Raw genomic sequence first — 10,328 nt, forward strand, 5'->3', positions numbered from 1 at the left:
CTCCCACTGCATACTTAAAAAGAACATCTTAAAAGAATTTCAAAATCATCAATATATACCATAGAAAGCTGTTACAAATCTCAAAGGTTATTAGCATGGGCAAATAGGAATTGTTTTCAGTGTGCTTGTTTTTAAAATATAAAACTAAAGTTTTCATTTTTTATTTGCAGTGTATGGGGACTTGCCAAAACAATTAAAACAATTGATTTTTCAAAAGAGATATTATATTAGCACTGTTCAGCTCATGGGGTTTTTCTAATCACTGAGACAGAAGGAAAAGTAAAAGCATTTTGAAAGTGTAACATCAGATGTCATTACAAACCTGTTAAAGCAAACTGCAGTTATATACTAACATGCAATGTATATGAAGATACATCTCTTAATCTTCATTAGGAGTCTGCAACTTGAAAAAAAGAGTGAAAATAAAAATAGAAAGAAATGGAGGGAAAGGGAAGATGAAAACAAAATAAAGGGAAAATAGAGGAAATGGCTCTATTTCTTGAAAGAGATCAGAGGGAGGAAGGAAAAAGAAGGATGAGAAGGAAGGAAGAAAAGAAAGTAGGAAGGAAGGGGAAAGAAAAAAACAGGAAGAAGGAAAGAGCTAGTTTAAAGGAAAAAAACAAAGAAAAACAAAAACACGAATCGTTGGGGTCAGGCAGTTCCTTCAGGAAAAAGAAACTGGCCATGACCTGCTTGGCGTTGAAACTGGGTACAGTTTTTGTGACTGTTTAGAGAAAATCTAGCGGTCTCCCTGCCATTAATCTTTTCCAAAGAAAGACTTTGTTCTGCACCTGTATAAACAATCCCGATTTTTTAAACCTATATGCCTGCCTCTAATGTATGAGGCTCTGTATTTATACTGATAGCTTCAGGTCATCAATAGGCGATGCAAAAAGCTGCCCGAGATCTTCCCTTTCCATCTTTCTGCTCCCCTTTCCCTGCCACCCTTCCTTCTCTCTCCTCTCCCCAACCACCCCTCCCTTCTCTCCTCCTCCCGGCACCTAGAGTCAAGTTCAAGTGCAAGCAGCGGTCCAGAAAAGATTTCAAGCTCTGTCAAGTACTCCCTGAGTTTTCCCAGCACCGAGAACTGAGATCGAGCGTTTTACTCAACTGACCTCAGAGGAGACCCTCCCGCAGCTCTCGCCCCCCACCCCCCGCCACCACCACCCCTTCCCCAGAATGGCAAAATATATCGGGAGAAAACCTCTGCAAATGGGGGCGAGCGGGAGGGGTTTGGCAAAACATCCCCACAGGGAGGCCTGGCCTGGGAGACGAAGGTGGAACGATGATGCCTGAGTGATGAAGTCAGCCCTGGCCGGCCACCTGTTGCGGCACTTCAGGCACCAAGCCCGGCGCATTTGTTCTGCTGGAGGAGTCGGCGGGGCGAGGCTGGCCTGCGGCTTCTGCCCGCACCGTCCCGGGTCGACTGCCCATCTGTCTCCTTCAGCTTCTCTCATCTTGGCTGTAGGTCTGGAGGGAAACAACAGGTAAACATCTAATTCGGGTGTGAAGACTCAGTTTCTCAGTGCAGAATGGCGTAGCCAACCCAAACCCACTCACAGAATTTTAATCATTTTGCTGATGTTTTAGTTTTAATTACTCGGGGTGCGGGGGCACCGGACGCCTAATCCAGTGCCTGGCACACAGCAGGCATTCAACAGCTGGCCATTGATGTCCACTCCCAAAATGAAGCAGCCATCCCCAGACCACGTACTGTCAAGGCTCTTCCAGTTCGGAAACAAGGAGACCGCAGTTATGCTTTGTCTCCTTTGAGGGGCACACTTCTGGGTGCTGTTTTGTCGTGGTTTCTTGTCTGTTTTGTTTTACATTGGATGGTTGTGCTGACTTTGCATGCTGAATCCAGGAGCGTGCTCTTCAACACACCAACGAAAATAGTCATCGATTCCCTAGACTGTAGCTCAGAGCGCTGGGGCAGGACCTTCTATCTTACCGCACTCTGGTGTTAAAAACAGAATTAACGCGTGGAACTACCCAGACAGCAGACAGCAGAGAGCATCCTGTGCTGCGCGACTGAAATACCGACGGGCCTGGGATTCTACACGCGGAGTTGGAGTCCATATTCTGCTTACCAGCCTGTCGATATGGGGTCCTTTACTTAACATCCATCTCTGCGGCTTAGCTTCAAGTTCTGCAAAGTGGAGATAATAACATTTAAGTCACAGATGTTGGAAAATGAAACGAACCCCTGTAGATGAAAGTGCTTTGTAAATCAAACGGCGACGTTAAAGGAAAAGAGGGGAGGAAAATGAGAGGTAATTCGCCCATTGTTCGCTGTTGCTTGTTTAGCTTTCACGCTTTTGTCGGGCCGGGCTTGAATAGGCAGTCATACATTATGAGTGATGAACCTGGAAAATTCATTTCGACTGAAAAGATGGGAAGGACGCAGAGGTCGCGATCCTGGGGTTTCCAAGTGTCCGGCAATCTTCGCCTCCGTTAAGATCAGTCGGGGGTGGAAGGGGGTACCTGGGTACGAACAAGATACCCTCCTTCACTCACCCCACGAGCACTCATCTCGCAGTGATGGGTCCCTCGGGCCCAGGGGTCCAGATCCCAGTTCAAGAGACTTCCCCTTCCCCGCCCCCACCGGCAGATTCTCGGCACTCTGAAAAGCCTTCCCCACCCCTTCCACGCCCCCGCCCCACCTCTTGCCCCCCTTTCCCACCCCCTCTTCTTTACCCGGGGTGGTTTGTTCCGAGGAGTACAGATAAATAGTCCGGTCAAAAGGCGCGGCGCGCGGTAGTGAGCGCCGAGCCTGGGCCCAGGCGCCGACTTCTCGGCCACGCTCTCCCGGATCAGTCTCTGGGCTCCGCGGTTCCCGACTCCGGTCACTCGTCGCCTGCGGAGTTCAGCCTGGCCCCCGCCTCCGCGAGGGAGCGGAAGGCGGAGGCCGCGAGACTGGCCTGGGGGAGGAAAGCTGGGGCGCGGGGGACGCAACGATGTCCACCGGCTCGGTGAGCGACCCGGAGGAGATGGAGCTGCGGGGACTGCAGCGAGGGTACCCGGTTCCCGTCTCCAAGAGGCCGTGCCTCCGCGGCGCCGAGCGCAGCTACGTGTCGCCCAGCGACAACTCTTCTGCGGAGGAGGATGACCCCGACGGCGAGGAGGAGCGCTGTGCGCTGGGCGCGGCGGGCGGCGCGGGAGGCTGCAAGAGGAAGCGGCCCCGGGTGGCTGGGGGCGGCGGCGGCAAGAAGCCCCTCCCGCCCAAGGGTTCGGCGGCCGAGTGCAAGCAGTCGCAGAGGAACGCGGCCAACGCCCGAGAGCGCGCCCGGATGCGCGTGCTGAGCAAAGCCTTCTCCAGACTCAAGACCAGCCTGCCCTGGGTGCCTCCCGACACCAAGCTTTCCAAGCTGGACACGCTCCGGCTGGCTTCCAGTTACATCGCGCACCTGCGGCAGCTGCTGCAGGAGGACCGCTACGAGAACGGCTACGTGCACCCGGTGAACCTGGTAGGGGCGCCGCGCGCGAGGCCCGGGTCGCGGCGGTCGAGTGATGCCCTGAGCGCTTCCCGGCGCCCGGCAGAGTCTGGCCGCTGGGAAGAACCCGAAGTGGGGCGGGGGGAGGTCTGGTAGGGGTGGTGAGGAGGCCAGTTTGGTTTCTCCCAAATCACGGGAGGAGCCAGTCGTTTTCCTAGAAGAGGACCATCCACCCCTCTGTGTTTGCATCAGTCTGATCATTGTACGTGACGCTTTTGCCGGGTGATACTATCACTATGGCTAATATCCTGCTTCCGGGGTAAATCTAGGTTCCATTGGAGTCCGCTGTCCCTTTGCAGATAGAAAGAAAAATCTCCCTTCCTTTTTGCAGAAAAGAGTCTGACAGGTTTAAATCAACCAGCCCTACTTTCTGAAAGGAGGGAGGGAAGACCGAGACCTTTTTAAAAGCCTTTGGGTTTTTTCAATTCTTGAATAGCAGAGGTTTCCCCAAACGGGATTTGTCTGGAAAGTCCCTCTCCGACCTGCCAACTCTCCGGGCTTGAGAAAGATCATATCCCAGTTCCTTCTTGGAGCGAATGGCTGATGGGTGTGTGTGTTTGGGGGAAGGGAACTAAGCCACAAAATCCCAAATTCATGCAAATTTCGCGGAATCACCATGAGGACAGCGGGAACGGAAAACTCCCGTCTTACGTGATCAAAATCCAGTAAAATTAAAATCTTGGTTTAGAGAGAAGACGCGAAAAATTCCCAGAATACTGATAAAATCGGAGCTATGCAAAGCCAGGGGTATCCCGGGGTTCCGTCTGGAGAGCGGTTTCGTTTTGAAACGATCGTTTCTTCGGTATCTGATGCTCTTTCTGGTTTTACAGACGTGGCCATTTGTGGTCTCGGGACGACCCGACTCTGACACCAAAGAAGTCTCCGCGGTCAACAGATTATGTGGGACCACCGCTTAGAGCGAACTCGAACTCTTGGGATTATTGGTTGAGCACACGGGTTTGGGGACTAGGGAGACAGCGTGAGAAACCCTGAGAATGGGAAGAACGTTCCATTGGATTCTCCTAGACTCCCCCAGCCCGGGACCATGAACTCGACAGGTGGCGGGCGTTAGGGGGCGGGGTGGTGGGGTGGGTAAAGCCTGGGTGTCGGCAGCGCGCCTGGCATCGCCGGGCGCAGACGGCTCTGCTGCCGCGGGTCTGGGCGACTACACTACACGTGGACCCAGATCAGGCCTCGGGCTTTAGCTGTATAGAATACCCCCGCGGCGCAGTCTGAGCCCAGCGCGCAGCCGCCTAGGGGTTAGTTTCCACACTGAGCCAGATCTGCCGTGTGATGGCCTGTACTGTCCAGGCCTCTCGCGGTTAGACCATGGTCAGAACGCGCTCTGGACAACCGGCTGCAGAGAACGAAGTCTTCACGCCAGACCCTACATCGGGGTGTGTTTTTAAGTCACAAAGAGAGGAGCGCGGCACACCTGGGCCAGAATTGAATCCCACAGGGCCGGGCCCGACGCACGATGTCCTGCCGGTTCGGGGAGAGGTGGAAGCGCGCTCGCAGAGACCCACCTGGCCGGGTCTGCCCTGAGCGCTCCCTACGGTCGCGCTTCCGGGGGGCTAGTGACGCCCCTCCGTCCCCCGAGGCGAGCATCTCCCCTTAACCAGGCTTAGGTGTGCCCCCTCCCCTTCTAAGGCTTGAGCCTCCCATCTGCCTCTCCCCACCGACCTGGCTCCAGTCTGCTTCGGCACCTCCCTCTGCTCCCTCCGCCCACACCTACTTGCAGGCCCCCTCCCCCGAGTGTCCCCACCTGGCCTCCCCCTCGGGTGGCACCCGCCTCCGACTCCAACTCCAGGCGCCCGCGTTCTTCCTCCGGGCCGGGTGAGGCGCGGAGGCTGTTCGGTACTAGGGACCCTGTTCCGGCGGAACGCGCTGCTGCCCCAGGCTGCACTACCACCGTAACTAGCAAATGTAAATAAATTTATTTTTTTATGAATAAAGCGCATTGTGAAAACCGAGTGCCCTGAGGCGTCAAAACGTGGTCTTTTTGCCGGCGGCTTTGTTTGATCTGGGGATTAACTTAAAGCTGCCCTTTTGGCTCTGGGTGGGAATTGGGTTATTGTTGGAGGCGGAGGGGTTGATCAGGTTTGGATCGCTGCAATTTTAAGTGTAACTCTCCTTTTCTCTGATTTTGATTCCTCTTCGTAAGGCAAGGGTTCTTGGAAGCCAGGGACTAGAGGTTTGTAAGGCCCTTTATAGTCTTTTGGGGTCAGGGCCACGTAGAAAGAAAGGTATACACTCTTCAAAGCAATATAGGTGCACTTCTTTGTTGCATACACACACACACACACACACACACACACACACACACGAATTTCTCCAGCCTAAAAGACACTACAGTGCTAACAATTGCAAGTAGTTCAAGAACTCCCTACAGCCCACACATCCAGAGTGGGGATGAGTCTTGGGTCTAACTGGCACTGATTTGTATTTCAGGAGAGTTTTTGGGTTTTTTTGGATAATGTTTATATAGACTTTTGATCCAGCCACCTGCAATTTTCACAGGAAGTAATAACTGGGGAAACCCATCACAGGGTTTTTAAATGCAGGTCTTTTTACAGAGGAGCATTCTCTTTCTAGAACCTTTAAAAATTTAGAAAAGTGTGAAGGATGAAACTAAACAAATGCCCAATTTGGGGTGTGTCCATTATTTTATGAAATCGAAAGGCAGTTCACTTACCAGAGAGAGAAAATATAGCTGGAGTTTTGGAGGTGAGAGGGAAGTGAGGAGCATGGTTTCCTGTGTTGCACTAAACCAAACTCAAACTCTGGAGAACTGCTTTCTGGAAGGAGTTTCTTGGGCTTTTGTTCATACACTGGTGGGGATCCAGCCCTCAGAATCCAGTCTTCAGGGGCAGAAGTTGGCAGGAGCTTTCGGTGGCATCAAGGATCTCTGATTAAAGGAGTAGTTGGGAGTGGCTAGTGACAGGAAACCTTATCTTGGTGGTTAAAGGCACTTAGTTGTGGCAGACTCTTTGTGACCCCGTGGACTGTAGCCTGCCAGGCTCCTCTAACTGTGGGATTCGCCAGGCAAGAATACTGAAGTGAGCTGCCATTCCCTTCTCCAGGGAATCTTCCCGACCCAAGAATTGAACCCAGGTCCCCTGCATTGGAAGCCGATTCTTTACCGTCTGAGCCACCAGGGAAGCCCACTTAGGCCAGTTTTGGGAACCCAGCTTCTTGGGAGTCAGGTGTCTGCTGGAAGCCAGCCCTGAGTCAAGGTCTTTTACAAAGCTGCCAGCAAATGAGGTCCTTTTAAAGGAAAGGAGGCAGTGTGGTATCTTATAATGTGAACCTGAAGATGTGCAGACGCTAGCTTGGGATCCAAGCTCTGTCACACCCCCCACAGACTGGTGACTGTGCAACTCCCCTCAGCCTCACTATCCCCATCTACAAAATGGGGTAGTAACAGTGACTGCCTCAGAAGATGGCCATCAGGAATAAAAGTGACAGCAATATTTAGGCATCCTCTCTAAGGCAGTGAGCCATGTCCTAAAGGCTGATTGATGACTGAGGGAAACAGAAGGGGAGGCTTTGGCAAAGGGGAACATTTGGGGGGAGGGCACTTTAAACAGGTGGTACCACTTTAAACAGGTGGGATATTTCAGGAATCCAGTCTTTAAGACTGGGTCCTGTTTTGAGATGCCTGGATTAAAACAGTGAGAGAAAAATGCCCCCCACCAGAGTAGAAACACAAACAAAAAAGAAAAGAAAAAAACTATACTTGCAGTGAATATAAGCAGGAAAAAGCAATTGAATAAACAAGGAAATACATTAGGGCACATTTTCATAAATAAAATATTTTAAGTGTGTGTTACCATGATTATATCCTTTCAGGACACTTCAGGGGCAAACCCACAGATTTTCTGCTCCTCCTCTGCCCCCCAGCCCCAATAAGGGGGTGCTTTCACTGATTTACATATCCAGAGTGTTGTTCTCTGCAAACTCATTTTTTATTGTACTTGATAACCTAATAATTTATAGAGAAGAGAAAGAACTTTCTCGAGAATTTTTTGCTCCATGGTTTCTGTAAGAAGTTGAATGTCAAGAATTATGTAGTTAAAAAAAGAAGAAAGAGGCCAATTTCTAGTAAGTCCAAATGAATCAGTATAAATTGCTCAAACTTCTGGGCTAGGGCTGCTGCTGGGAGAGGCCTGGAGTACCATGAACTGTCGTTTCTTGATCTCCTGTGACTATGGTGATTACTTTGTGCTCTAAGGGGTAGAAAGACATCCCAAAGCCTTCCTTATTTTTTTTCCCTTCATCAATTTCTTTTAGGGATTTGGGCTGGAGAAACAGGAATTGGGACTGGGGAAATCAACAAATTAAAAAAAGAGAAGTAAGTTTGTCCTTAGGGTTATTTCAATTTGATTATACCTCTGTGAGAGAAGTTGAAGGAAAAAAGGTTAAGAAATGTAAAAAGTACTGAATAACAAATCAAATGAGTAAATTGAAAAATACTTTTCAGGGGGCTTTTTGAGGGACCAAAGCATTATTATTAGTGAGACTGACTCAATCAAAGAGAACAAAAATCCCCTTTCACAGGCTCTTCCTAAGATGAATATTCTACACGAAATACTTTCAGCACTGTAATTTTGAAACATTTAGGCGTTTCTCTTGGTTGTGGATGAAGAATTGATTTGGGGCATTTTCTTTTGCACTGAGCTTCAAGTTTTTACAACTTTATTTCAATCTGATATCTCCTTCAACAGACAGTGATAATGATCATTACAGTTTACAGAGGAGATTTTCTTTTATAGGCACAGCTTTTTTCCCTCTGGCAATAAAAGTTTCCTAAGTCAAAAATAAATAAGAAAGACACCTCCCCTCTATAAAAAGAACTAAATGGAACACACCCTGTTTTAATAGGTAGCAGGTAAATAGCTTGGCTAATACTTTTGGAAAAAATAACCAAGAAAGTTGTTTTTACTAATGTCTGGAAAGACAAAAACCAGGAAAATTCATAATTGACTTCTCATTGCCAAGCATCTAATTTATGGGCGCCACCTTTGTACCTGGGCACCTGGCTCTTCTCTTTTCATCCGGCCCTTCTGTTTATCTACCTGAGGGTGATCAGAGTGCTTGCATCTTTGTTCTAACTACCCACCACTCAGGCTTCTCAGGTGGCTCAGTGGTAAAGAATCCACCTGCCAGTGCAGGAAACCCGGATTCTGTCTCTGGGTTGGGAAGATCCCCTGGAGAAGAGAATGGCAACCCACTCCAATATTCTTGCCTGGGAAATCTCATGGACAGAGGAGCCAGATGGGCTGCAGTCCATGGGGTCGCGAAAGAGTCGGACACAACTTAGTGACTAAACAACAACAACCCACCATTCATCTCCTTTTCTACACTAGTTTGTCATTTTTATTATCTTTTTTCCTCTCTCCCACAATGGTGAAAAATGGTCCAGAAAATTTCTTGAAATCCAATGATTCTAAGAAGGTCTAGGAAGTAGCCAGAACTTGAAATCTATATATAATGGTGTAAATAAACCTAATCAGCACTAAAGTACCAGTGCCTTGAATTTTCTCAGCCCTTGTGGTTCTTCTATCACCAAGATGGGTTACAGATCAACTTTGGGGTCTTTCATTGCTTATGGTGCAGCTTTCAGTTTGGTGGAAATATGGTATTTATATTGATTATTACTTTTATCAGTAAACATGTGGAGGAGAGGGAAACAAGGAGCAAGAAGCTTGTATTTTTTACTTTGTTTATTAAGAAAGTTTATATATCGAGTTGGCCAAAAAGTTCATTTGGGTTTTTCCATAAGCTCTTACATAGAAAAATCCAAACAAACTTTTTGGATAACCCAATGTAATATATTGATTTTGGGAATTATTAAAAACTCAATTTTTTTTTAATTTTATTTATTTTTATTTTGTTTTTCAGTGGGTTTTGTCATACATTGATATGAATCAGTCATAGAGTTACACGTATTCCCCATCCCAATCCCCCCTCCCACCTTCCTCTCCACCCGATTCCTCTGGGCCTTCCCAGTGCACCAGGCCCGAGCACTAAAAACTCAATTTTTAAAAAAGCCTGAAAGTTGCCATGTCAGATGTAGTTGCTTCCAGTCTAGTCCCACCGTTTCACAGCTCAGCATCCTCATGCACTTTCTTCCCTGTGAGATGAGAATCAGTTCAGTTCAGTTCAGTCACTCAGTCATGTCCATCTCCTTGCGACCCCATGGACTGCAGAATGCCAGGCCTTCCTGTCCATCACCAACTCCCGGAGCTTTCTCAAACTCATGTCCATAGAGCTGGGGATGCCATCCAACCATCTCATCCTCTGTTGTCCCCTTTCCTCCCGTATTCAATCTTTGCCAACATCAGGGTCTTTTCCAATGACTCAGTTCTTTGCTTCAGGTGGCTAAAATATTGGAGTTTCAGCTTCAGCATCATTCCTTCCAATGAATATTCAGGACTGATTTCCTTTCGGATTGTGAGATGAGAATAATACATTCTACATCCCCAAAAGTATTAAAAGTGGATTAAATACAAAAATTCTATTAAACACCTAGGCAATGTTCCATACGTGCTAATTAAAAAAAAAAAAAACAATTGAAGTTTTGATTTCTTTTCTTTCCTCTAACAGTAGCTCAGATGTCTTTCACTCTCCTGAAAATTTGTTCTGTCATTCCCCCCTGCCATTTTTATCACCTTGTACTTTTATGCCACACCAGTTTTCCTATATTGACCTTTCTTTTTGTTGTCACTAAGGAGAAATTTTCATTTGGTTTTCTCTTAAAAAATAAATATCAAACCACTCACCATCAAAACTTATCCATGGGATTAAAAAAAATTCATTTAGGAGTGCAAG

General features: G+C 48.1%; 1 protein-coding gene and 1 long non-coding RNA gene across 2 annotated transcripts; one reads left to right on the plus strand and one right to left on the minus strand.

Annotated features, from left to right (window-relative positions):
• Positions 1-1,180: 1,180 nt before the first annotated feature.
• LOC136144836 (uncharacterized) lies at positions 1,181-3,537 on the minus strand. Its single transcript, XR_010658647.1, has 3 exons — positions 3,408-3,537; positions 2,091-2,149; positions 1,181-1,470 (listed from the first exon to the last, which is right to left on the minus strand). It is a non-coding gene; the product is annotated as an uncharacterized lncRNA (long non-coding RNA).
• On the plus strand, positions 2,152-4,580 carry MSC (musculin). Its single transcript, XM_065902737.1, has 2 exons — positions 2,152-3,467; positions 4,325-4,580. Exons 1-2 carry the CDS (start codon positions 2,958-2,960, stop codon positions 4,409-4,411), a joined length of 597 nt encoding a protein of 198 aa, XP_065758809.1. The 5' UTR covers positions 2,152-2,957; the 3' UTR covers positions 4,412-4,580.
• The last annotated feature ends 5,748 nt before the right edge of the window (positions 4,581-10,328 follow it).

The sequence above is a fragment of the Muntiacus reevesi genome, chromosome 12, assembly GCF_963930625.1.
Source record: "Muntiacus reevesi chromosome 12, mMunRee1.1, whole genome shotgun sequence".
Taxonomy (NCBI): domain Eukaryota; kingdom Metazoa; phylum Chordata; class Mammalia; order Artiodactyla; family Cervidae; genus Muntiacus; species Muntiacus reevesi.

Coding starts and splice junctions, on each gene's coding strand:
- MSC (XM_065902737.1), top strand. CDS start 2,958: ATGTCCACCGGCTCGGTGAGCGACCCGGAGGAGATGGAGCTGCGGGGA. Junction 3,468..4,324: donor ACGTGCACCCGGTGAACCTG/GTAGGGGCGCCG, acceptor CTGGTTTTACAG/ACGTGGCCATTTGTGGTCTC.